At 37.8% G+C, this 26346-nt stretch overlaps 1 protein-coding gene across 3 annotated transcripts in view; it reads left to right on the top strand.

The window, feature by feature from the left end:
* Window positions 1-26346, top strand: part of SPAG16 (sperm associated antigen 16) — an 819872-nt gene that overhangs the window by 344216 nt on the left and 449310 nt on the right. For all 3 annotated transcript variants that reach the window (XM_084779848.1, XM_084779847.1, XM_084779850.1), the window contains one exon: window positions 16526-16669. In XM_084779848.1, coding sequence (XP_084635974.1) covers window positions 16526-16669 — 144 coding nt within the window. The remainder of the gene's footprint in view (window positions 1-16525; window positions 16670-26346) is intronic.

Genomic DNA, 26346 nt, shown 5'->3' with positions numbered 1-26346 from the left:
TATTGTTTCTGATGATGGTGGTGCTATGATTGTCATGATGGTGGTGGTGGCGGTGGTGATGATGATGGTGATGGTGGTGATGATGGTGGTGGTAGTGATGGTGGTGGTGGTGATGATGGTGGTGGTGGTGATGAGGTCCGTGTCACATAGTTCATTTGTTAGTAGACTGAATAGTAGTGCAATTTGGTGGAAAAATGTTGCAAACAAAGAGCAGAAACTTGAACACTAATCATTGAAAGTGGGTAAAGAAGATGCCCTGATGTATGAGTGTAGTTCTGGAGTGCATCTTAGCCTCAATGTAGGTCCTGCTGTTGTCTCAAAACACTTAGTAACTACAGCAAAGTAAATCCTGTGTGTTATTGCTTGGAGGATTTAGCTTAGTTGCAAAAATATTTATATATTTAAATATTCAATTAAAACATTTTAACAGCAAAACTGTATGTAATATAATTATGGGATGTTTAACATTGATGGTTAAACATGTTCTTTGTTACATCTTGTGAAATTGGTCCATGACATATAAGCTTTGTTAAGAAACCACTATGACAATTCACATAATAAAGAATATAGGATTTTGAGTAACTTGATCATAAAACTTTTCTAGCATGGATAATACAGAGAAGCATTTACTATATCAATAATACAGACAAGGAAATAAGATTTTAAACCATCATGCATAGATTATGAGTATTGTAATATGCATCATTCACCTTCATTTGTGCAATTTGAGGTAGGCATTTTGGGCAAGTTCCTATGTGCTATTTGATGTTTATTAGTCTTTTCTTGTGATTCATTTAATGGTAAGAAGTAGAATATGTGTCTTTGTTTACAAAGAAGATATTAGATACAATTAATATCTTAAGTGCTTGATCCTATTGCATATATTCACCATATTGATAGGTTTTGTCAAAAGTGAATTGTTAAAAATGAGACAAGGATATGTTTGATTTAACTTGTAAAACTATTATTTTATTGTTTTATTAAGAATATTGCAAGATAGATATTAGAGATATCAGCTTCAAGTAAAATGAAATACTAATGTGGCTTGTTCTGTCCTCATATGTATGAATTGGTTTTTGGATAGGGAAGTAAATATTTCTCTCACAATATATATAATATACTTTTTTCAGTGGAATATTGGGCAATAAAACTCATTTATTTGGAGAAAACCACATCTTTGTTTGTCATAACAAAAAACACCTTAAGAAAATCACAGAAAAGAAAAATCTTTGCATTTTATATATAGAAACAAATATTATTATAAGCAATACTAGATTAAACTTATTTTAAGGATTTAACATTTTATGTAGCTTAGGAACCTAGCTTATGACCCAATCGTAGAGAATATAATGAATATTGTTGTTAATTCATGTGCTTGCCTAACAACAACCATCTATGAGTAAACAGAAGTGGCAAGACTCCCCAAAGCACAAGGCACCACAAGGCCTATCTCAAAATGCCAAAGTCAAACCCTGCATGCCCATGCTTATAAAAAACATGTATTTTCTGACCTCCAAAAACTACTACTATCTTTATATCAAGATTTCAAATTCAGGGAGTGGATAGAAATTCTTTTTTTGTTGTTCAAGTCAACAGCTTGTTGAGAACTGCCATAGCTATGATAGTAGCATAACATGAAAATTATATCAATATTAACTTATTTGTGCCTTTGCAAAAAGTGTCAATTGTTTGCTTTTCATACTGTAAGGTTTGGGCAGCAGCAAGGTCGGAAATAAGAGAACTAAAGCCTAAAGGTCAAGGAGCTGGTTGCCTTCTAATTGCTAGCCTCATGTCTTCATTCTGTCAGAGAACAGATGATGAGAAGAGGAAACACTTATTTTACATGAAGGGTTTCCACTGCTCTTGACATTTTCAACACCTTAGTGGTGACTCCAAATAAAACTCAAAGCAATGAATGGGGAAAGTGAGGAAGGAGCAGCACACTCAGGAGAGCTGTCTCAGCCTCATTATCATTCAAAGAGCAGGTGGAAAAATGAAGCCAAAAGAAAGAACAAAAATTATAGGGAAGCTATGGTGCTTGACAAAGATGGGCTGTAGTTGATCGACAGGGTGAAAATGGTAAGTTCAGTCATCTCTGATGTCTAGCAAGACTGCAAAAACTTACAATAAAATTCTTTGGAATTTTGACAGGTTAGAGATTATTAGGTTAAGGAAAATTAATATACATGAAACTTTTAAAGTGTAACATTTTATATGATATTCATAGGACTCACCAGTATTTGGAAGGCAAATCAAATGCCTAGGATGACACATCCAGTAATACAGAAAAGATATTTTATACTCTCTTTGTATTACTAAGTTATCACATATGTTAATTGGCTATGGATAAGATATATTCCATAAAAGAAGAGATTTTTACCCTCAGTCACATGTAGGGTTGGTGAAGATCTTTTCCCAGTCTGTAGGCTGTTGTTTTGTTCTATTGACAGTGTCCCATTTATTAATTGTTGATCTTAGAGCCTGAGCTATTGGCATTCTGTTCAGGAAGTTGTCTCCTGTGTTAATGAGTTCAAGGCTCTTCCCCACTTTTTCTTCCAACAGATTTAGTGTGTCTGGTTTTATGCTGAGATCTTTAATCCACTTGGACATTAGTTTTGGGCAGGGTGATAGATAAAGGTCTATTTGTAGTTTTCTACAATTAGGCATCCAGTTAAACCAGCACCATTTGTTGAAGATGCAATTTTTTTCCGTGTATTGGTTTGGTTTCTCTGTCAAAAATCAAGTTTCCATCGATGTGTGAGTTTATTTCTGTATCTTTGATTCAATTGCTTGATCCACCTCTTTGTTTCTATGCCAGTACCATGCAGGGTATTTTTTTTTTTTTTACAGCTTGAGATCATGGATGGATGTACCTCCAGAAGATCTTTTATTGTATGGGACTGTCTTAGCTCTTCAGGGGTTTTGTTTTTCCAAATAGTGTTGAAAATTGTTCTTTCATGGTCTGTATAGAATTGTGTTGGCATTTTGATTGGACGGTGTGGCCTTGTGGAAGAAGGTGTGGGCTTATTGGAAGAGCTACGTCACTGGGCATGAAGTTCTCAGTGAGCTCCTACTTGTTCTGCTCCCTTTCTGCCTCCTCTCTGTCTATCAGATGTAAGCTCCCATCTCCTGCACTAGCATCATACCTGCCAGCCTGCTGCCACGCTCCCTGATAATGGTCATGGGCTCTAACCCTCTGGAACTGTGAGCTCCCAAATAAGTGCTTTCTGTTATAAGTTGCCTTTGTCACAGTGTTCTGCCATGACAATGGAACATAACTAAGTAATCCGGCATCCCATTGGTTGACACAAGTTTAGCATATGGTAGAGTTGGATGAGATGCTGTAAGTTATACTGTGAAGAGGTAAAACAGGGGAAAGGATAGAGAAAGCAGAAAGCCCCAAGAGCTGATGTTCTTCTGCACAATATAGAATGTGACAAATCCAGGAAAGCTGGAGCTACAAACAGTAAGAGTGGAAGCACATGAAAATAGCAAGTGCATTCTTGTAGGAATTTCTACTTCTCCAAAATAGTTCTTTAAGGTCAGAGACTCAGATATGCTATTGCAAAGCCCAGAGGGTTTTAAAATCAAGTAAGTGAGATTATGTCTCTAAACAAACAAACAAACAAACAAACAAAAATGACAGTACATAATAACAAAGACAAGTAAAATATTAAGTATTTATGATGATCACCCACAATTGTTATTTTAAAGCCACACTTTTGGTTAGAATGAGAATATCTCAAGGTTATTTGAAGAAAAGAAACTGCATGTGATGAAACATTAGTCAGTGAGATAATTGAAATAAGATAAATCATGAATTGCTTTTTTATAGGTTATTGTAAATATTTTAACTGTTGAAATTATAAAGAAGGATGGAGATTACTTTTTAAAAATTAGTTTCACCTTTTACTTTTACAGAGAGTTTACATTATGAAAACACAAAATCAGTTTCTATCTATCTATCTATCTACTTATCTGTCTATACAAATATAATGCTATATAAAGTAACATATTTTGGAACTTTTTATGCTATAATATCACACACACTTTCTCTCTGACCCTTTCTCACTCTGAACACTGAAATTAACTGCTTTCACCACTTGAAAAAACTCTTAGAACAATATAATCCTTAACATTTTGTTATTCTGGACATTAGTGTAACTTATTCTGCAGGACTTGCTATAAATTTTGTCAGTTTTAGGAAACTGCAATATTCTCTTGAGGATCAGCCCTATTTAATACCATTAAAATAGATAATGAGTATATACAAGGTTACAATTTGTTCAGTCCACGTTTGTTTAGTTTGGCACAAAATAATTATAAGTCAGATAATGATAATGGACTAGCTTTTATTGGAAACAACTAATCTAATTGAATGAGATTTTAATACTAGATTAAAATATAGTCCATAAAATAAGACTATCTGCATTTTTAGTTAAATTGGATTTCCATGTTAGACTCTCTTAATTTTGTATTGATAATGTGAAAAGTAGCATAAATATAGCAATTTTAGTGTGAAGTTTTTCTCTTGTGGTTCCATGTTTGGAATCTGAACATGTGCAGCTCTCACTGCGTTCACACCTAAAGCTCAGCAAGTCTGAGCTCTGTCTTTCCGACTGACCATGTCTTTTGTGACTTTCGCCACTAGATCACTCCCCACTTTTACCATAGCTCCCAAGAAAGTGCACAGCTCCAGGGACATGGGCTTGGATGTGTATGTTTGGGAGACAACCTGTCTCTATTAAAACCCTCATCTGTTACTGTGTGACGAAAGAATACTTAAACCAACAACTTAAAAATTAATTAGAATAAACATTACCTAGTATTAACTGAGATGGGCACATTTTATGAATTACCTAATAATCTATATGAGATATTTATTATACACATTTTATACAAAAGAAAACTGAGAGTTGTTTTCAAAATTCCAAACTCATGGTATGTATCTTAGTTTCCATTACTACAATAGAATTCCTGAGACTAGACAATTTATAAAGGCAAAAAGACATATTTTTCACAATTCTGGAGTCTGGAATGTCTGAGTTGGGGGAGAAACCACTGGTGAGGGTTTTCTGGCTATAATGTGTATGGTAGAAGGCACAAGACAATAGTAGCTTGCACACTCCACTGCCCTGGGATCCCCCCAAAGATTACATCTCCAAATACTATCAGTGTAAACATCTGAGAATTAAGCTTCCAACATGTGAACTTTAGCGGTCTTAACCATATACGACCATGGAATTTTCAGGCACCTGTTGGATCTGAAGGGAGGTTTAATATAGACTGATAGGGTCTGAGGTTGGGGCTATGACCTCAAGGACTCTTAGGAGGAAAAAGAAGGGGCAGGCTTGCACCATGAGGAGGCTTAGTTAGCATATGAGCCATGCTGCAGGACAGAGACAGGGGAGCAGAAATAGGTCATATGACTGAAGCACAAAAATGCTGGGGTTTATGTGATTTTGTGTAAATTCTTGAACCTGCATGAGATGGTTCAGAGGACAAGAGGATACAGGATATTAAGAAAGCAGCTTAAAGGGATGGTGACCCTGCAGTCAGATCAAACTCTTTTTCTTATCTTTGCACTGAGATATCCTCCCCTTCCTAAGGGTAACCCAATGTTAATATGCACACACTACACACACTCACACTCACACACATGTATATGATGCCAAAAGTAACTGAATGGCATGCTGCATGTTACTCTGGAGGCTTCAGTAATTATCTCAGACACCGAATGCTGTAGTGAAGAGCATGGCTACTAATACAAAAGGAGAAGTGGAGGAAGCAGTGTCCTCCAAAGAACTGTGTGTGGCGCCTACCTTTTATTACTACTGAATTTGATGTACCTCAGTATAGATAGGGAACCAAATGAGTGACTATCGCTGAAGTCCTTTGTGCTCGATCCGCACTGGGTGAAAACAGAAGTTTAGGCACACACCTGGGATTGCAGGGGTGACTGTTGGGATGCTCTCCCAGCCAGGTGGTTTATTTTTAATTAAGTGGGTAGATATAAGTAAAATAGGATGATAACAAACAAGTCTTAATTATTACTTTTCCATATTCGTGTTGAAATATTGGTACATTCCCATATGCAGGGAAATAAACCTGTGGTACTCACATTGTAAAGATAAATGCTTGAGAATTAAAGAGACAAGGGTGCAGTCCTCTGCTGGGCTGTTTTAATTCATTTCCTGTCTGCTGCTTTTGTGAAATTTTCACTAAGCAGAAGCACTTCTGGTTAGATAGTCTCCTCTTGTAAACATACATGACCCATCTTGTATGTTCACCAATCCTCACGTGGACCCAACTGAAGAGCAATTGTGTGTACTTTCCATTGTCCTCCTCTGGTGGCCATTCCTGAATTCAGCATATATATCTAAATGTGTTAGAGAAGCATGTCTACTCAGTTTTTACTCATGTTTCTTACATTCTACCTGTACTTCCTGTGTCCCATCCACTGAACACGGATGAGCTAGGCCACCCCAGTGATAACAGTGACAATCAGTGAATGGAAAAGTTGGATGTCAGGTTACCACAGTCTGTCTCCATCAGTCCTTGTCAATGAGAGATGGTGATAGAAACCTGCAATCTGAGACATTTTTCAATCTGCATACAATTAGAGATGAGGATCACTGCAGAGAATCTATATTGTTTTCAATATATGATTCTTAAGCTCTGAACTATGTTTTATAAAAACCAAACTCTCTGCTGAATTTTACTCGGAATATTTGGATAATAAGGACATAGATTATTAACTATTTTTATTTCTGGAAGTTCATAAGGAAGATAGTAAAACGATCATCAATGTTTAGACAATTACAATAATCAAGTTAGCTTGATGACACTTGAGAAGTTGATACCATGTTCAGATTTCCATACAAACTTCTACATGTAAACAGCTTAATTCTTCCATTTCTCCCTATATGACATGTAGAGTATACATCTAAATATCTTCCTGGGAAAGAAATTTGTCATAATAAAGCCCTTACTGAGAGTAAATCAGACTTTACATTTTAAAAGAAAATCAATTCTGTGTCACTAATATATTAAAGGGGATATGAAATGGAAAATTTTTATATGCACAACAACATAGAATTGCTGAAACATGAAATAACCAAATAAACTTTATTATCAAAATGGATTTTAAGAGCATAAATGAGTAATATAACTTTTCAAACTTGTTAAACACTGAAGAACTGCATCAATTTCATAACATGGAGTACAATGTATATAAAACCATGTGGCATACAGTGTTCAGCTGCTCAGGCAGCACGAAGGTCCCTGGAGACAGTTTCATAGATTTGCAAATACTGAACCCATTTCCTTTTCTTTCTTATTCCACTTGACAAAACTGTAGTGCTGACTTCCTCTGCCATTGAAATGTATAAATTATTTTAGGCATATGTATTTTAAAAGTATTTTCTTTTCACTAGATTATTCTTTAGCATAATTAATAACTTATAGAGGAAATCTTAATATTGTGTAGATTACAGTGCTTCAGTGTAAGGCCACATGTCCATGAATATGTGGGAAGCAAACATTGGCCTTGATGGGTGAAAAAGCAAAGGACATAGTGTTGGATGAGTAGAGTCAGGGATGAAGGATTTGAGGGAGAGATTGAATATAGTCAAAACTTACTGAACAAATTTTCAAAGATATAATAAAATAAGTAAAGTAAGTGTTCTGGAACATACTTTAAAATTTCTTGACATGAGATGGAAAAGTTTCAATAATCTTTATCATGAGAAAAGGATTTTGAATGCATCTATAAAGTGATAATGTGGAAGAAGACTGCAATGTTACATAAATGGGTGAATGCCAATGATAAGGTGTCTCTGCCAGCTATTAGGTGTCAAGACCATTGGCTTCTTCTTGACAGTGTTGTGGTGGCCACTGCCGGGCATGTTCCAAAGCAAAAAAATAGCTGGTTCTCCTCCCCACCCCTAAAATGAAAAATGTTAAACAACAAGATGATTTAGTTGTTATGATTTGAATTAGGGCACTGTTGTTTAGACCATGAACTATAGGAATACGTTACCTATTTAATAAAATCAGTGTGCTACTATTCAGACCCCAAGAAAGAGTTAAATATTACAATTTTAAAAATTTGTAAATACCAGGGGAGTGGTAAGTGCTCACGTATTAAGATTTTCTTAGATATCTCTTGGGCATGAGTGAGACAACATTTAATTTTCAGCTTTCTACCTACAGTGCTCTGAGCATACATTAGTTTTATGACTTTTCTTGCATTTACCCTAGCACATTAAGTACACTTGTTATTTGATGTGAAAGTTAGGTGTTGACTTTCTGTAGAGTGGTGAAGACATGAAATCACCAACGTCACAGCTGCACTAATAACAAGAAACTCTAGGCTAAACATCTAGAGCCATTATCTTGGGTTACTACAGTACGCACTTAGCTAATACTTTCATTGTTCACTTGTTGCACAATTCTTTTTTTCTACTAATAATAGCTAGAAATCTCATATCAGTCACAGCTCTTTCATCTGCATTGTTCATCCATTTTCCATTGATATCACAAAATACCTGAGCCTCTATAATGTGCAAAGAAAAGCTTATTTCTTCATAGTTCTGGGAATCACAAGCATGATCCTAGCTTTTGCACACATCTGTCAGGGTCTATTGTCAGACATTGTCACAGTGGTGGGTGTGCATATAAGAAAAGAAGCCACAGAAATTCAGGGGCCATTCTCACTGCTCTATAACAAGACATTCTTATGAGGATCAAAACCAACTGGAATTCCTTCTAAGGATCTTTATTCCTGTCATCTGACCACCTCCTTTTAGGCCTCACTACTTAAAAGTTCTACCTTGCCACTGCTTCTCTACTCCTCCATCACAATAACCCACAGGAAATATCAACAACAATGCAGATACCTGCTCAGAACCACAAAATCATCATACATATCTTTGTCTTCCAGCCGCCAGAGCGCTGTATGACCTGAGCTGGGCTGTCCTCCCCTCCCTCTCCGTTCTGTCCATTCTCACCTCAGTCTTTCTCGCTTGCTGTTCTGAGTCTTGTTAGCTTTCTTTCTCCAAGTGCCCTGACTCCCCTCAACCTCCTCAATTTTGCCCTGAGTCGTCTGCACCAGACACTCTCTGACCTGAGGCCTCTCTGGAGATGCTTCCTCCTGCTCATTCAGATTCAAGCTGGAATTTCAGCTCTGCAAGGAGAGCTCCCCTCACTGACTCATGGAGAAGAAATTTCTTCCTCCAATCATGGTCATATCACAATCCTATGGTCCTTTAGTAGTTACATAATTTGGCTTATTTTGTTTTCTTTTTCCTTAATTGTTCACAATCCCCTGAGAGTGACTGTGCCTGCGCCTTTTTCGGACTCTACATCATACCCTCTCAACATGTATTTGTTTAACTAATGTGAAAAGTTCATGCTTATATCCTGATGCATATCTAAGTATAAGGGGCAGTTATTAGATGAGCAATAGTCAGGGGAATATCATGTGTGTCTGCTATGGCAAGCCAGAGGGGAGCCAGCACCCATGAGTGTATGTTTTCTTTAAGGGCAAGTAGGTATGTGGTTACCTAAGGTCATAGGACACAAGTTATTTTAATGTTGATTTGTCCTCAACCCACTCTGCACCTTCTGTTTGACAATAATTAGAACCTGTGAATCAAAGTGAAGGAAACATTCACAAAGCCGAATAACCTACAGCAAGGACAAGGGTGTCTAATTAGCCTTTCTTGTGACAATCTTTTTTGGAATAATATTCTTTTCTTTGAATAGTCTAACCATGGTGCTTATGTCACCAATTGTACTGATAATTAGCAGTGTTCCCCATACACCTACACGGATTCCCTCCAAAATATCCTATGTAACTCCACCATGAGGAAAAACAGTTTCAATTTAAACAAGCAAGCATTTGAGTAGCTATCATGTGGTCCTAAAGAATGTTTCTTGTTATAAAAAGAAGAAGAAAACCTCTTGGCTAGAGGACATTATTTTATGCAACATGCCTGGTATATTGCTTAACAAAACACTTCATGGATACTTCATCAGGACATGGCTTGATTAAGATTCAGAATTAGCATGCACCCACATCTTCTTTTTTTGAACCTCAATGATGTTTTCTTGTACTATTTCCACCCTAGGCACAAGCTTATTAACTTGGGAATGAGGTGACAAGGCCTTTGTCTTCATGTCTTGTAATTATAATTAATAGTAAGTTAAAGAGAAGCAGAAAGCTTATATTCAAAGTTTAAAGTAAAGTGACTATGTGGCAGTTGGAACAGGTGCTGGGAAGACATTATGTGCGAGATTTTTCTTCTTCTTAATTAGAAGTTTTGAAAAACATCTTGGAGAGGGAAAGAAAGTATGTAGTTTAGAAAAACATGCATTTGGAGACAGAGTCTGAGGGCAGGACTCCTGCTGTCTTCATCAGGAAGCCCTGGACCTCACAAGGGCCTGTTCCTCCTCACCACCTGAACTAGTGAAATCTGACCTCAGCTTGAAAAGTAGAGTCTCTCCTAAGTCTCTGTCACTGTGAAAGAAACCACACAAATCCCCTTATGTTCATTTTATGATTGGTAAACTCACTTCTTTCACCTGAGTCCACACTGTTCAACATTAATGTGTCCCATGTCATGGAAATCCTACAGAAACAGAAGTCAGCAAACCCTAGCCACAGGCCAAATGGGATCCTCCAACTACTTTTGTAAATAAAGTTTTATTTCATCACACTCTTGCTTCTTCATTTAGTATTTGTCTGTGGCTGCTCTTGTACTACCAGAGCAGCATCAGAAACTCTGGGACCCATAGATTAGGCATGTCCCATGAAAGTCTTCACTTACCAGGAGATTGGGACTGATGTTAGGACATCCCACTGGGACTCTCGGTAAGGCAAATATAGGAGGTGGGGAAATAGAAGGACCCAGGGGGTCTTAGAAACCTACAAGGAGAACATTGTGATGGGAGGATTGGGGCCAGAGAGATCTGCTCAAACCATTGCACTAACCAAGGACAATACAAGTAGTAAACATCAAACCCCCACTCTGATCTAGCCAATGGACAGGACATTTTCCACAGTTATGTGGAGAGCGGGGACTGACTCTGACATGAACTCTAGTGCCCCATATTTGACCACCACCTCTTGGTGTGGAGGCCTAGTTGGCACTCAAAGAAAGAATAAGCAGGCTACCAAGAGGAGATTTGATAGATTATGATCATATAATGGGGGAGGAGGTCCCCCTTGGTCATAGACCTAAGGGAGGGGAATAGGGTGAAAGCAGGAGGGAGGGAGGAATGGGAGGATACAGTGATGGGATAACAATTGAGTGTAATCTGTATAAATCAATAAAATAAAAAATAAACAAAAAAGAAAAAATGAATGATAGATATAAAAAATAAAATAAAATAAAATGCTTCTGATCTATCCCTTCATAGAAAAAGCAAGGCAACCTCTGTTTCAGAGCATAAGCAGTTCTTTTCCAGTCAGCTTTATTTGATCTATCATTTTATCAGTCTGAATATAGCCAGTATCCAGTTTCTAGAGAAAAAAATAAAATAATTCTAGCCTTCTACATAGCGTTAGAGATTTCTATACTAGAGATAGTATAGAAATGTATACCTATTCTTTATTTTTTCCCTTTTTATTAATTTATTCAGATTATATCTAAATGTTTATCCCCTTGCTTGTCTCCTCTCACTCATCCCTTCCTCCCCTCCTCTTTCACCTTATTTCCATCCCCGAGGACCTATTCTTTAGGAATTTCAAAATTCTAGTAAAATACCATTTTTTACTTCAAAAAACTAGTAAATCCTTTGACATAACTGAGATAGCATCCTCTGCCCTTGTTATCTAAAAAGAAGTAACAATAATTGTGGTTCTGTGTTCAATTGGCCAAGGAATGTAGATGTTGTAGACAGTCCTCTCAAGTTTATACACATCCTGGTTCTGCCAACTCTTGAATTCATGACCTCATGTGTCATCTAACTTAAATGTGCTCTAGTACCTCCATCTGCAAAAATGATGGCTGAACTTAGCCCATGTATTATAATGATTAAGAAAGTTAATGCATGCAACTTTCAAACAAGAAATTAATTCTTATAAAGTGTTGGTAATCTCTCCTTCATCTTCTCCAAAAGACTAATTTAGAAATATACAGAATCATTAAAGCTGAAGCCAGAGTGTGATGGGGAAACATCCAGTGAACTAATCACCTAAAGAACTTGTGTATATCAAATCCTCTTTTACATGTGTTAGGTAAAAATGTTGACTGAATCTGTTCCTTCTGACAACTTGATATACAGTGAAAGACTCATAATATTGGAACAAGTAAACAAATTAAATATGGCCAATATAACATAGTGTCCATGTTGCCAGAAGCCCATGTGGATTGTTTAGGACAGTTAATTCTCACCTGTTTTCTCTAGCATCTACAGAATGGGGCATCTTAGCTGCAAAGGATAAATCTTCTAGTCCTTTAAGACAACTATATCTTGCAGTGTTTCTCATTTCCCAGATGAGTTCTTTAACTTGGATTTAATAATGACTAAGTGACTTAAGAATGTACAAGGAATGATAGCATGTCAAATGCCTTTAACATGAGTCATTGGTATTTATAATGCACTTAAAAATATAAAAAATATGTATGGATTAGCAGTAACTAAAATTAACAGGCATAAAAGAAGAGCATTCTGGACTCAAAGTCGGCTTCCATCCATCACCAACTGTGAGACTAAGCAGTGTACACACCTTCTGGTGCTGTTTATTTGGGATCAAAACAGTAACACAAGCAGCACCAGTGCCAGTCACTCAGTCATATATCTGACATACAGTTATAAAGTAGGTATGATGTGCCAGACACTGCTGAGCTTGAACTACAAACAAAACAATCTTGTGAGATTTCATAATTTAAGAATTATGTATTTAGTCCAGGGTATGGGAGTTTAAGTGAGTTTGATATTATTAACATTGATGCTGATGATGGTGATAATGAAGCTGATGAGATGGTACTGATTATGAAAACCTATGATGGTGGTCATGATGATGATGATGGTGGTGACAGTGATGGTGATAATAACAGAATTAGGAATGATGCTTTACTTCTCATTGGTAAAATATTCCTAGTCATTGGCTCCCAAATGATTGAACTTGTATTTTCACCTCTTGTATTCAATGAATAATTCAAACATGTCTTTTTTATTATTCTTAACTTCCAATTTATATTTAATATTTCTATTCTTTTAAAGATTGAGTCACAGATGAACTAAAATCCTTTGGAGGATGAAATATCAATGGTTGACTGAAGTATTCCTATATTTTCTGGAAAAAAGAATATACAAATATATATTTCATGCACAATTACATGGACATAAAGTATTATATATACATATATGTACATATATTTAAGTCATACATACATTTGTACAGATGTACAGAAACAGCCTGTAGTGTGTGAATTTGATCTCTATGATTTTAGGTACACAAGGTCAGCTATGATCCCAAAATCATAAAGAGAAAATTTCAAAAACAAATAATATGACATATAAAATGCATATGATTATATATGTGTAACATAACAGAATCTTGTGTTAGACTGCTTGCTCCATCTTGGCTGGAATAAGGAACATCTCTCTTACCAGTAAATACACTCTGCTTACACTGCCTTTTCATTTGTCACTTTGTGATAGGATTCAACAGAGTCATGATATCAAAGTCCTTGTAACTAAATAACCATTTTTTAAAACTTTATAGTAGCCCAAGTGCAAAATCTCTGACTTGGACAAGTCATATACTCAGCAAAACCATGAAGTACCTGCTTTAAGTGAAGAGAGGAACATTCTTGGCTTACTAAGAAAATACATATATTGCTAAAGTAAATCAATAAATAAGAAAACATTACCAAAATCCAGGGCAAGAATAAATCTGTTCATAAAAATGAGGAGAAAAGTATGTCTGTGCCTGCTTAGCTGTCATCTGTCTGGCTTCAAAAGCTGTGGCCACAGTGTATGGAAAGCACTGAACAGAAATTGAAAAGGCAGTCATTTGTGAGTGGAAGGCATGACCAAAAATGTGCTATGTGTTTCTCTTTCATCTTTAGTTATTGCTATATTCTCTTACTGCACCTGATTTTTAAATTTAACTTTATCATAAGTGATATGCGTATAAGGAAAATAAAAAATGTACCAAGTGTAGGGTGTTTTGTGATTTTATGTGTCCACTGGGAAGGGTGACTTGGACTGTATCCCTTGCAGAGAAGTGTGTGGGCATGCATGTGCATACATACAGACATGGGGTGGTAGAAGATATTGCCCTGTGACATAGGAAGCATGAAGGTGGAGGGACTGAGGGGGGCCAGGGAGGACGCCTCCAAGCTGATTTGCTTTTATTGAGTTTCTGTTTATATCCCTGCCCTCTGCCTTCTACAAATAGCTCTCCTCACAAAAGTCATTTTGGGAACTTATCTCTCAAAGTTTGTAAAGACATCAATGATTTTAGTTATCTTCACTTAAAGATGGTCATTTATCATCTAGTCAAGTGTGCCTGTGTCTGCCAGGATAGCTGGGAGCCAACATATATCATACTCAGTAGCTCCAAGGATTTGCTGTGCCTTCTAGTGTGCATTTGAATACAGAATTCGTTTCAATCTGACATTTTTACCTCTCATCATAGTTTTCTTCAAATTAAGTTCCATAAATGCAGCCTTTATCTGTTTGAGTTATAATAAATTTCTTTCTTGAATTGGCCTTCTCAAAGTCAAAAACAACATTGTGATGAACTGAAATATGAATAATTTTTCCATTATCTTTATTTTAAGCAGTAAAATACTGAATAAATAGGTAATGTAGTTTCACTATAAGTAGAGCCTGGATCATGGTGAATGCATGTTGTTGCAGGATCACATTGTGAACCCTGAGAGATTATGTTATTTACTGGAAAAATCTGTTTTTAGTTGTGGTATGGCTTAGCCTTACCACATACTTTTAATCTAAGAGTTTTTCTTTGAAAATTGTAACCAAGATTAAATAAAGTCAACCATATGTTAAGAGGCAGAGCAAGTAACCGTATGGCAGGAACGAACATAGCATTATTAAGAAAAAGCCATCGAGAGTAACAGGAAGTCAGAAGGATGCATAGAGAGCTGCACAGGAAGTAGAAGGAAGGGACCTTGTGTTTGATGGAGGTTGTTGGAAATGGATGGCATGAGAGGGAGCATTCCTTCTGGGACATCAGCTGAGGAGAAAGTTAAGCTGGCTTTTTCTCTGCCTCTCTTAGCTAGCAGGCTTTCACTGCAGTGTCTGGCTCCCGACTTTTTATTGGTAAAACCAAGTGATTGAGATTTTGTGAAAAAGACAAAAACAAAGCAAACAAACAAACAAACAAACAAAGCACATTGTTGAACTCTGACACCAACCTATAGGCCAATGTAAAGGAATCTGGAGGCTTTACAGCATTGATGGAAAGGATAGTGAGACTAGAATTGTATCATGAATGACCAAGAGTAATTGATCTCTTCAGGAGCTGATTCCCTAGAATCCGTGTTACAGAACAAAATAGCACAGCCATTCCTACACCACAGAAATGACTGTGCAGTACTATTTCTTAATCATGTTTTGTTTAATTGCACTATCCAGGTGAGTAAGCATGCTATGCACCAGAACTTCAGTGACCAAGGAGAAATTGAACATTTTGTTACTACTGCTGAAGTTGGTATTTTAATAGGTACTTAAATTGAATCATAAGGCATAGATGAGACTCTGTGTAAATAAGATTAAAGCATTGCCATAGATAAAACATCAGGAATTAACTTTGTAGACTCAATTTTACAATAATTTAGCTCCTATATTTAATGGTCAGAGTGATGGGGTACAGTTCAGATAATAGAGTTGAATGTGTTAATCATTAATTTTATATTCTTTCTCATTTCCCTCTAGGCCTTTATAAAGTTGGAATTACCTTATACATCTGGAATTCATTACTTGTGTACTACTCATTGGCCAAAACTAGTTTAAGTAGTATGCTTGCAGAGTTGATTTCTTCTCCACTATAAAGTTAGTGGGCCACTGAGTTAATATTTCAATAATGTTTATTATAAAACTATAATAATTATGATTCATTAGCTTTTTACAAAATAATACCTGATTGGAGACAAACTGCATCCTGAAAATCATTTTCTGTTTTTTTTCTGTGATAAATATTTTATTAGACTAAATATCCTAAGACACACCACCACCACCACCACCACCACCACCACCACCAGTACAATTTTTCCTTCCAGAATTTTATATGCATGACCACCCAAGTCAACTACTTCACTTTTTAAGTGAGGAATCTGAGACTCAGTGAGTTGATTAGATTGATGATGATGAGAAAGCTAGGGGAGTTATAGGAAGGATACAGAGTCTGTTTTTGAACTTCTGGGTAAAGACTCTGTGGGCCTGCCTTGCTGAAAAATGGAGTATTCATTGGCATTTCTTTATTTGCCTTCGAAATGCGCTAGCCATCATCCATCCGTAATGCCCTTTTCTTCTCCCTGTGCAGCATCGTCATGCACCCCTGCCAAGACTCTCTGGTCTCCTGTAGTGAGGATCGCCTCTGGAAGATGGTGGGCATCCCAAAGGGCAACGTACTTTTTGTGGGCTCTGGTCATACTGACTGGCTGTCGGACTGCTGCTTCCACCCCAGGTCAGTGCACACGTTCCCGCTGTAGCCCGAGTCCTTCAGGGCGAGGGACTTACCTGTTTCTACACCTCCTAGTGCCTTGGAAAGAACAGCTGTTTATTTTGAAATTTTACACCCTCCTCAGATTGTAGAATGTTCTACATAAATGTGCTTTTGGCTTTTGTTATATTGACTGTAGATTGGTTACTTTTGATATTGATCCATGTGAAACCCAGGCCACATGCTGACACAGTTAACAAGAGTAGCAAGCATTCCAGGACACGCATTATTGATGATGCTTGTGTACCAGCTCTGAGAGGGCACTTGGGATTGTAGTCAGGAATGCCTGCCAGCATTTATTCTGTCTGTTGGTATCTATAGGTTTTCCTGTAGAATTAAGTTATCTACCTAAAAGGACCAGAAGGCCATGATCAATTTCCCATACAATCCAATGGCATTCAAGATATTAAAGACACAGATAGATCTGAAGACACTTCAGTCTTCAGTGAAGCTGTGTAACCCAGTTCTCATGCACTGACAGGAAGGATGCTCTTCAGGACACAGGTGGCACTGAGGGCTACCCACACTTCCGTAGTATCAATCTGCCGACAAGGCTGGCTAATTTCTGCTATTTATTCTTATTTACAACAGTTTTGAATACTCTTATTTCTACTTTGTTCTGCTGTGGCCTACTTACTTTGGGACACTTTCAGTTTGTGGGTTCATTTCTAACCTATTCTACCTAGAAGTTTCTTCCTTAGGAAGATTTTTTTATTCATTTTTGTGTTTCCTTCCATTTTCTTTTGCGTTAACAATTTTTAAATTAGATTGAAAAAATAATTCTTACTCAAAACTCTGAAAAGGCAACAAGAAGGCTGAAGTGGGATTTTTTTTTTGTAATTTTTGAAAACTTCTCAACATTTAATTTATCCTTAGTGCTACATGCTTGAACTTAATTTATGAATATGTCATGTGTTCCTTATCTGATCAACAGAGCTGCCCCACCCTCTCAGCTCCGAGAAGCCCAGAGCCCATCTAGCAATGCAATTAGAAGTGCAGCCTATCACTTCAGTAGCTACTAGGCATGCTGATCAGATTTGGATAATGCCCCGTTACCATAGCAGCCAGGGACTCAGATATTTTCTCATTAGTGCTTGACCAGCAATGGTCCTTTTAATAGATCTTCTTGTTTCCCCAGTCAATTACAGGAATTAAAATGAGGTTAGATACATCATTATTCACTTTTAATAGGAATTTACATTCAGCTCTTTCTGATGGCTGGAGGTTTGTGAATGCTGCCACACTACTTCTCTACAGTGCATGAGATGAAAGTAATGAGGGAAATACATTGTTAAGAGAGCGATTTAAATGGCAAATGTTCTTCTCATATATTTGAAGAAAGAAGATTTTTTTTAAAAGCCACCAAAATGTTTTGTTATTTTTTTTCTTGAGGTAGAGATAAATTTTGAAAAAGTTTATAGTTCAGACCCTTGAACTACATGCATATAAAATGTTTATGCAGACAGCTATAGAGCTTCATCATTGCTGAAATTTAAATTTCTGACACTTGATTTTTTTTTACTTTCCCTGCTTAAGTTAGTCTATGAAAGCAATTTATTATCGAAGATACTATTTCTTGTCTTCATATATGTGTTTTAAAACTGAACATTGTTGGGAATAAGAAAGATCTAAGTGAGAGATAGAATGGGACAAAATGATCGAAAGGCATTTATATACATGTATGAAATGACCAAATTTTAAAAGGGAAAGTGGTAAAAATAAGTAAATTGTTTTATACATGGTATTGTATTCTACCTTGATCCAATGGAATCAATTGTAGTTAAGAAATTTAATCATAGTCCTTGCCACTGCTAACTTTGGTAGATTCTATAACTTTCAGATAGATACATTCTTAGCCAACTCCAGAGCTACTTTTAAAAACATTATATGTATAAGATAGATAATTTTTCTAAAACAGATTCACCAAAGCCTTTGGAAGTTGTAAAAAGGACAATGTTTTTATTGATTCTTCAATTTTCATACAATGTATTTTGATGCTATGCAGCCTTATTCTTGCACTTAACTTCTCCTAGAGCCTTCTCTACCTCCCAGTCCTTTCCAATTTCAGCTTCCTGTTGTGCTTTTTAAAAGATTCACCTATAGAGACCATTTTTTCCTGCCCTTATAATCACAAGTGTGAGCCTGTCCACTGGAGTACATCCACAGCAGCCAAAGACCTGTCGGTGTATGCTCAGTTTGGGATGAGGGTTCCCGGTCCCTGCCTACTTCTGCACTGGCATGTTGGCTGGCTTGATTGTGTGCAAGTCTTGTGCATGCAGCCACAGCTGCTGTGCCTTCATGAGTACAGCTGTCCTGCCACATCCAGAAGATGATATTTCATTCTGGTCCTTCCTGAATTCTGGTTCTTATAGTCATTTTATTCTGTTTCCATGATGGTGAGCCTTTGGGATAAGGCTGTGATAAAGTTGTCCTGTGACTGAATATTCCACTAATACTTACTCTCTGTACTTTGATCAATTTTGAGTTTCAGTGTTAACCACCATTTACTGCAAAAGAAGCTAATCTAATGAGATCTGAAGGATATAATAACTTATGGTATGAAGATACAAGTTAAATGATCACTTTGATATGGTGTCCATTTAGCATAATTAGCAGGTTTACCAATTAGACCTGTGAGATTCCAGCCATGTGTTCTTTACCAGATTTACAGTACCAAACATGCTTATCTTCTTGTGGAGTGGGCATTAAATTCAAACAGAAAACAGTTGGTCACCCCATAACATTTGTGCCACTGTTGCGTCTGTGGTTATGTCTTGACACGCTGGTCATTGTAGTTCACAATGTTCACAGCTGGGTAATCTTATTGAAGATTTTCCCCTTCCAACTGTCTTTATAGTTGCCAACAAGGAGAAAGTTTCCTGGTCAGCACCAACATGAGAACTGGTGTCTGATGTCTTAAGAAATAGGCTCTTACAGCCAACTTCTTGTGAGCACCGGAGCAGTAGCAAGAGTGCTTTTTCCTGCACAATGACTCACAACTTTTCAGAAGCTGAGGCTGGAAAGATAGGTCAGAAGTTAAGAATGCCTACTGGTCTTCCAGAGGCCCCAGGTTTGGTTCCCAGCCCTCATGCTGGTGGCTCATAACTGCCTGAAACTCCATCTTCAGGGATGTGATGACCTCTTCTGGCCTCCACAAGAACCCACACCCATGGCACAGAAAGGCACAGACACAAACATAAACACAAACATATATTAAAAAGTAAAACTTAAAACACATTTTAGAGGCTAATACCACTTGATATGATAGTTGTTCACCTAACCAGCCAAGGTTAGTCATCATTTCCTGTTCATCCATTGACACCTGTTGTACAGGCATCACTATGTTAGCACCAGACAAAGAAAGGCTGCTGGTAACAACGTAAGTCTGATCTCTCTTGAAGTCTCAGATAATGTAGTCAAACTATAGAGCAAACCGAAGACCTACAAAGACGACTCAATGATGACAAAATTCATAGTCATTAGACTCAGATACTAAATCCTTGTGAGAGATATAACCTGCATAATAATTAAAATTGTAAGAAAACAGAGAAATTAATAACATTAAATATTCAATAGTAGAATATATTGACATTCAACTTCATTAATTGAGCATACAAAAAGCTTTAGGTCAGTTATAATTTTTTAAATCTAAATTTTTTACTTTTTGAGACTTTTAGACATTAGTACTAAATTTTCATCATATGCATCCTCCCTTCTCTGCCTCCAACTTCACATGTGCCCTCCTACTTCTGTTCAAATTCATAATCTCTTATTCTTCTTTTTTTCAATTTTCATCCTTTTATTCAAAATACAAAAGAAAACACAACTTAAAAACCACAGCTTTATCTTGATCCGTTTCAGAGGTTTTTGCTGACAGTCCTTGGCGCTGTAAACTCTGGGCCTGGGCTGAGGCAGAACTTTGTGGTGTTGGGATGGTGTGGTGTGACAGAAGCTACTCATCTTAAGACACATAGGAAACAGGCTGTGAGGAGGGGGTGGGAGCCAGGCGTAGCCCTCAGCAGCACATTGGTCTGCTTCCTCAGGTAGGCCTGACCTCCCTGGGAGTGTGTGTGTGTTACCGTCAAGAGTCCACGTGTTAGAGCTGATCCTTTGGTGTTGAATACCTATCAAGGAGCTCACTTTTAGAGAAAACAGGATTCAGTCTAGGAAATGAAATTGAGCTGCACGTTTATAAGGATATAGAGTACAGTGAGAAGACTCGTGCTGGAAAAGCACGGAGAATGCAAACAAGCCAACTTTAAAGACATTTATCATATGTTAATAGATGGTAGATACTGAAACGCACTTTAAATGATTACGTACAACTAAGCATTTAGGCCTCCCACACTACATATGGCTACACAAATCTTCCAGGTCTTGTGTTGCAATTTTAACAGAAGTGGATTTTGAATCAGTCAGAAATAATGATCTAAATATGAGATGCTATGGATCCAAAGATTGAGTGGCTATAGGAATTAGGTTGAAGTGAGCAAGCTAAAGTCAGGTGGCTACATCATAGACAATACCTCAAACTAGAGCGGAAGGAAGCCACTGCTTGCTCAAGCGTCCACGTGTGTGTTGAAGCTTACTTATTTCGCCAGGTGCTTCTTATTTGTCAATAGTGTTGGCTGCATTTTCTTACTTACTGGTTATTTACTAAGTAATTGTACTCCTGGCATTTTGTAACATACGTATGACTGAAAGAAAGAAAATGAGAATCATATGCATACACAGGCCAGAGGACGATGTCAGAGTCCGTCCTTGATTACCCTTTGCTCTCTATCTTCTGCTCTGAAGACTGAGCTCAAAGCTTCCTGGTGTTTTGGCTGGAGTGGCTGGAGTGGCTGGCCTCTTCTTATCTGCCTGTCTATTTCCCCTTACTCGCTTCCCCCTTCAAACAATACAGGGACCCGTGGAAATATCCCAGATTTTCCCTAGGGCCTAGAGATTTGAACCCAGGTGTTTGTACAGCAAAAAACTGAGCATTCCTTCAGCACCTTATATACTAATATTATACAATTATGCAGGTTTTATACAAATTGAAGTTACATTAAACTTTTTCATAAAATAATCTACTGAGTCTTTATGAAGTCAAGCCAGTATAGTTCAAACAGCATATTATTGTTATGTATCCCTTACACTAAATTGGTTCCATATGGATGTACCTTCTGTAAATTCTTAGGTGGGATTTGTGTGTGAAGACTTGGGAAAAACCTTCAGTAACTCTTTTAGAAAATATCCCGATGTTACCAAAGACGTGCCACTAGATGGCGATCGTGCATCGATAAGGAAAAAAACCCTTTGCATTTACTCGGAAGACTGATGAATTGGCTGTGGAAAGTAATTCATCAGTTGCTGAAAATGATGAATGAGTGGAAAGATGAGAGGAACGTGCGCTGAGCTGTCTTTGCACTATTGAAAGAGACAAATGGATGGTAGCAGAATGTGGGACTGTAACCTCACTCCAGTGGGAGACAGAGGTTATGCTTCGAAGCCACTCAGAGCCAACATTTCAGGTGCACACGTTAGAAACCTAGACACAGCAGATGCTCACTTCACTGGTTTTCTTGACTGTGACATGTTAGTTATGACGATGCATCCTTTGTAAGTTGATTTTGGGAGCCACATGATCTATCAAGTTCACGAATGCTGTCACCTGACAATTGTATGCTCAATCAATAAGTGTTAGCTACTTTAACTTTTTACTTCTTGATTGAACTGCTGAGAATGTAGCTCAGCAATGACTATGGATCTGGTATCTCAATGCAATAGTAAGAAGGAAAGAATCAATCATAATGTGTAAGTTATATATCAACCTCTACCAGGAAGAAGCTGTTGTGAAGTCTTAGTAAGAGCAGGCCTCTGCTTCTCCCCAAGTTAAACAGAAGACTGATTATAAGCTGAAAAACAAAGGAATACAATTACTGTAAAAAAAAAAGTATGCTGTGTAACTGTTCCTAGGCATCAAAAATGTAAATATTATTTTTAAAATTCATCATTTATAAAAATTACACACAGGATTCTAGATCTCATTTTCTTTAAATTTGGGTTATATTTTAAAATCCCTTAAAATTCAATAAATTACCTTTTGGGTGCTGGGTGCCTTCCTTGATCACCCTCTGCCCTGCACCCTGTTCCCTTAAGACTGAACCTGCAGCTTCCTTGTGTTTTGGCTGGAGTGATTGGCCTCCGGGATCCGCCTTTCTGTTTCCCTCCCTCCCCTCCCCTACTCCAGACAATTCAGGTACTTGTGGCAACCCTGCAGTTTTTATGTTTTAGGAATTTTAAAATGTGCAGTGCCTGCCCTATTGATGACCTGTTTTGAGTAGTACTGAGCTAGTGAAATGCAGAATTGCACTAGTCTGCCGCTGTGTATTAGTAGGCTAGTGATGTTCTTAGTTGGCCATGACCTTTAGCAGGACAGTGTTAGCTAACAGCAGTGTAGTTCTGAATGTAAACATAGTGTCCAGCGCTAGGATGCCTTTTCTGCTGCATGACCAGGGCTCATTGTGAGAAACAGCATGCATCTCCCCACAGCTCTCTATAAATAAAAGGAGTGGGATTAGTGACTTAACCAATTTCACAACGCTGCACTTTATCCTGCATCCATTGCCTCAGGCAGACACTGAGCTGACAGCATCCTGTTAAACATAACTTCTGCCCTTATGAGCTGATTTATGAATTGAGAATAAATGGCACTCTCTGTAATACCTCATAGTCACTTGTCCCTGTGTAAGTCACCTACTCAGGCATTTACAGAGTGTCTGAGACCAGTCTGAAGGCTGCTAGAGAAGTGTATCACTTAGTTATTTTACAAAAGAAAGGAGGGTAGCTTTTTCATTTGGTGTAAGTATAAAACCAAGAGTTCAACTGTCCAAGTACATGGAGCGACTGCTGTGACACCTGCCTAAAGTGGTGGAGTCCTGCCCTCTCTTGAGCTACAGAATGGATGCTGCCACAGTCTGAAACTCAAGGCGAATTATTGAACTGATTGTGTGGAGATGCAGTTATAAAACAGTGCAGTTCTGTGTTATATTCTTTGGGAAACTGTTTATTTTGCTTCTGTCCTTAGTAAGACTTGTCACCTTTCAGCGAAGAGACTTGGCAACGGAGGGCAATAATGTCCTTCCTCAAGTACCACTGTTGTTAAGTGCTAAAACTAATGCATGAGAACAAAACTGTGAGAAAAATGTTTCCCATAGTCCCACTATCTATTGAGAGATACATGTCTAAAAATGCAGCACTGTACACATTAATTCATGCGTGTTTTCAGAGAGTAGCTCAGCTTGAGGTATCTATCTGTGGGACACATGACACGTTATTCATTCTCATGGTCTGCATTTATTACTTGTCTGTTTAATATTCAATCAGTTAGTATTGTAGAAGGAAATTCAATTTGCGAGCGAGCCTTTGGACCTATCTTTTCTGGAAGAGCAGGATTAACTGTTGATAGCAGTTAGCACTTCAAGAGTGTCTGATGTGTGTCACGAATTGCAAATGTAAGCATGAAGTCGCTCCATGGTTACACAGTGAATCCTCCATGCACAGGACACTTGATACCACTGTCTCCCATGTGCCTGAATGGAGGTCACGTGACTGAGACCTGGGAAACCCCGGAAGGGTGACTTCCAGATGTGGCAGCTGAAGCACAGAGTGTCTCCTCCATTCTCCTGTCTCTGCTTTCAGTACTTTGCTGCACCGTGGCAGAGCTCTGTGCCTCCATCTGCACTAGGCTGTGCCATGGTCAAAACAAATAAGAAACCTTGCAATGTGTTTCAGGTGGAATGCTGTGGCTGTTGTGACTGCTGCTATTGTTTTTTAAAGTTAATTTTTTTCCATGTAGCAGCAATAAAGCCCTAAGGATTTTCTTCACTAAGTGGCTACGTCTTGTTGCTCGCTGATGCAGCCTTAAAGTCGGACTTGTTTTTGGTGTAAAGATGACAAGGGCCGGGTCTGTCGCTTTCCTTCATCTGTGAGTGCCAGCGCTAGTGTCTGAAACTGGGGTACGCTGTTTCAGGATGGTTGCATGGAGAGATCTATGCGCAGCACTTGGCACAGTCCTGGGCTCACAGAATGCTTTAATAATAGCATTATTGCTCTGTCTCAGCAAAGATCCTAATGTAGGCCCAGTTTTCTGCGAACTACATTGTTTTAAAGTCTGGGCTTCTCCTTTTTTACTAGCAAGAAAATATTAAACCCTTTCGAATGCCATAAGCTCATTAAGAACAAAGTCAGATTGCATCTATTGTTTCTGTGACCTGGAAGGGCAATTGAAACATTGAAGCGAACTTTGTTTTAATTAAGATGAACAAAACTGAAGGTGGTAGACCAGAAGTGTGGATGTTCTGTCTCCCAGCTTCAGAAGGGACATTAACACTCATATCAGCCAGTCATTGTTTCTGAAGCCATGCTGTCAAGGCAACCAAAAGGCAAACATTAGTCAAGTCTGTCAGTTGACATAAAGCCAATGAATACAAAACCTTCTATGAATTATGCACCAAAAATGCTTTTTAATAAAAAAAAACCACTAATAAGAAACACCTCCAAATTTTCAGAAGTACAAAATGAGGACATTTAAAATATACTGCAGTATAGAAGCAGGCTAGGCCGTGAAAAGTTTGTCAAAATCAACATTTTTTTGGTATCTCTACGACTTTTTAAATACATTTTACCCCCTTTTATTGAAAATAGATTTTCCCTACACACAATATATTCTGATTATGGTTTTCTCTCCCTCTACTCCTCTCAGTTACTCCTCACCTCCCTGCATCTACTCCCTTCTGTCGCCCAATAGACTATAAAAAGGCTTAGAAAGAGTAATGATGATAAAATAAAAATGAAATGATAGAATAAGATAGTAATAATAAAACAAAACTTAACACATCAGAATTGGATAAATCAAACCAACAGAAAGAAAAGAGCCCAAGAAAAGCACAAGAGTCAGAGACCCGCTGGTTCACACACTCAGGAATCCCATAAAAACACTAAACTAAAAGCCATAGTATATATGCAGAGGACCTCATGCAGACCCTGCGAATGATGCCTCAATCTCTGTGAGTTCATATGTACTTTTATTTATATTCTTTAGGGGATCTTGTTTTTTTGGTGTCCTCCATCCCCTCTGGCACTTACATTCTTTCTGCCTTCTTTTCCTCAGGGTTTCCTGAGCTCTGAGGAAAGGGGTTTGATGGAGACATCCCATTCAGGCCCTAGTTGTCCATAGTTTCTCACTCTCTGCATTTTGCCTGGCTGTGGACCTTGGCATTTGTTCCCATCTGCTGCAGGAGGAATACTCTCTAATGATGCTGAACAAGGCACTGATCTATGTGAATAATAGAATAGCATTGGGAGTCATTTTATTTCTATTTTTAAATAACAGAAGTACTTGGCCTTACCTTAAGGACATGATTAAGCAATAGTCTTTGTGGTAGGATAAAGTATCCTTTGGATATGTGACCAAGAGTGGTATAGTTGGAACTTGAGGTAGATTGATTCCCATGTTCCTAAGGAACCGCTATACTGATTTTCATAGTTTGCACTCTCATCAACAATGGGTGAGTGTTCCTCTTAGCACAGATACAGATCCTCACCAACATTGGCTGTCACTTGTTTTGTAAATTTTAGCCATTTTGACAGGTGTA

This window comes from Acomys minous, assembly GCF_964271855.1.
Source record: "Acomys minous genome assembly, chromosome: 4".
Lineage (NCBI taxonomy): Eukaryota > Metazoa > Chordata > Mammalia > Rodentia > Muridae > Acomys > Acomys minous.
This window is presented reverse-complemented; position numbering and strand designations above follow the sequence as displayed.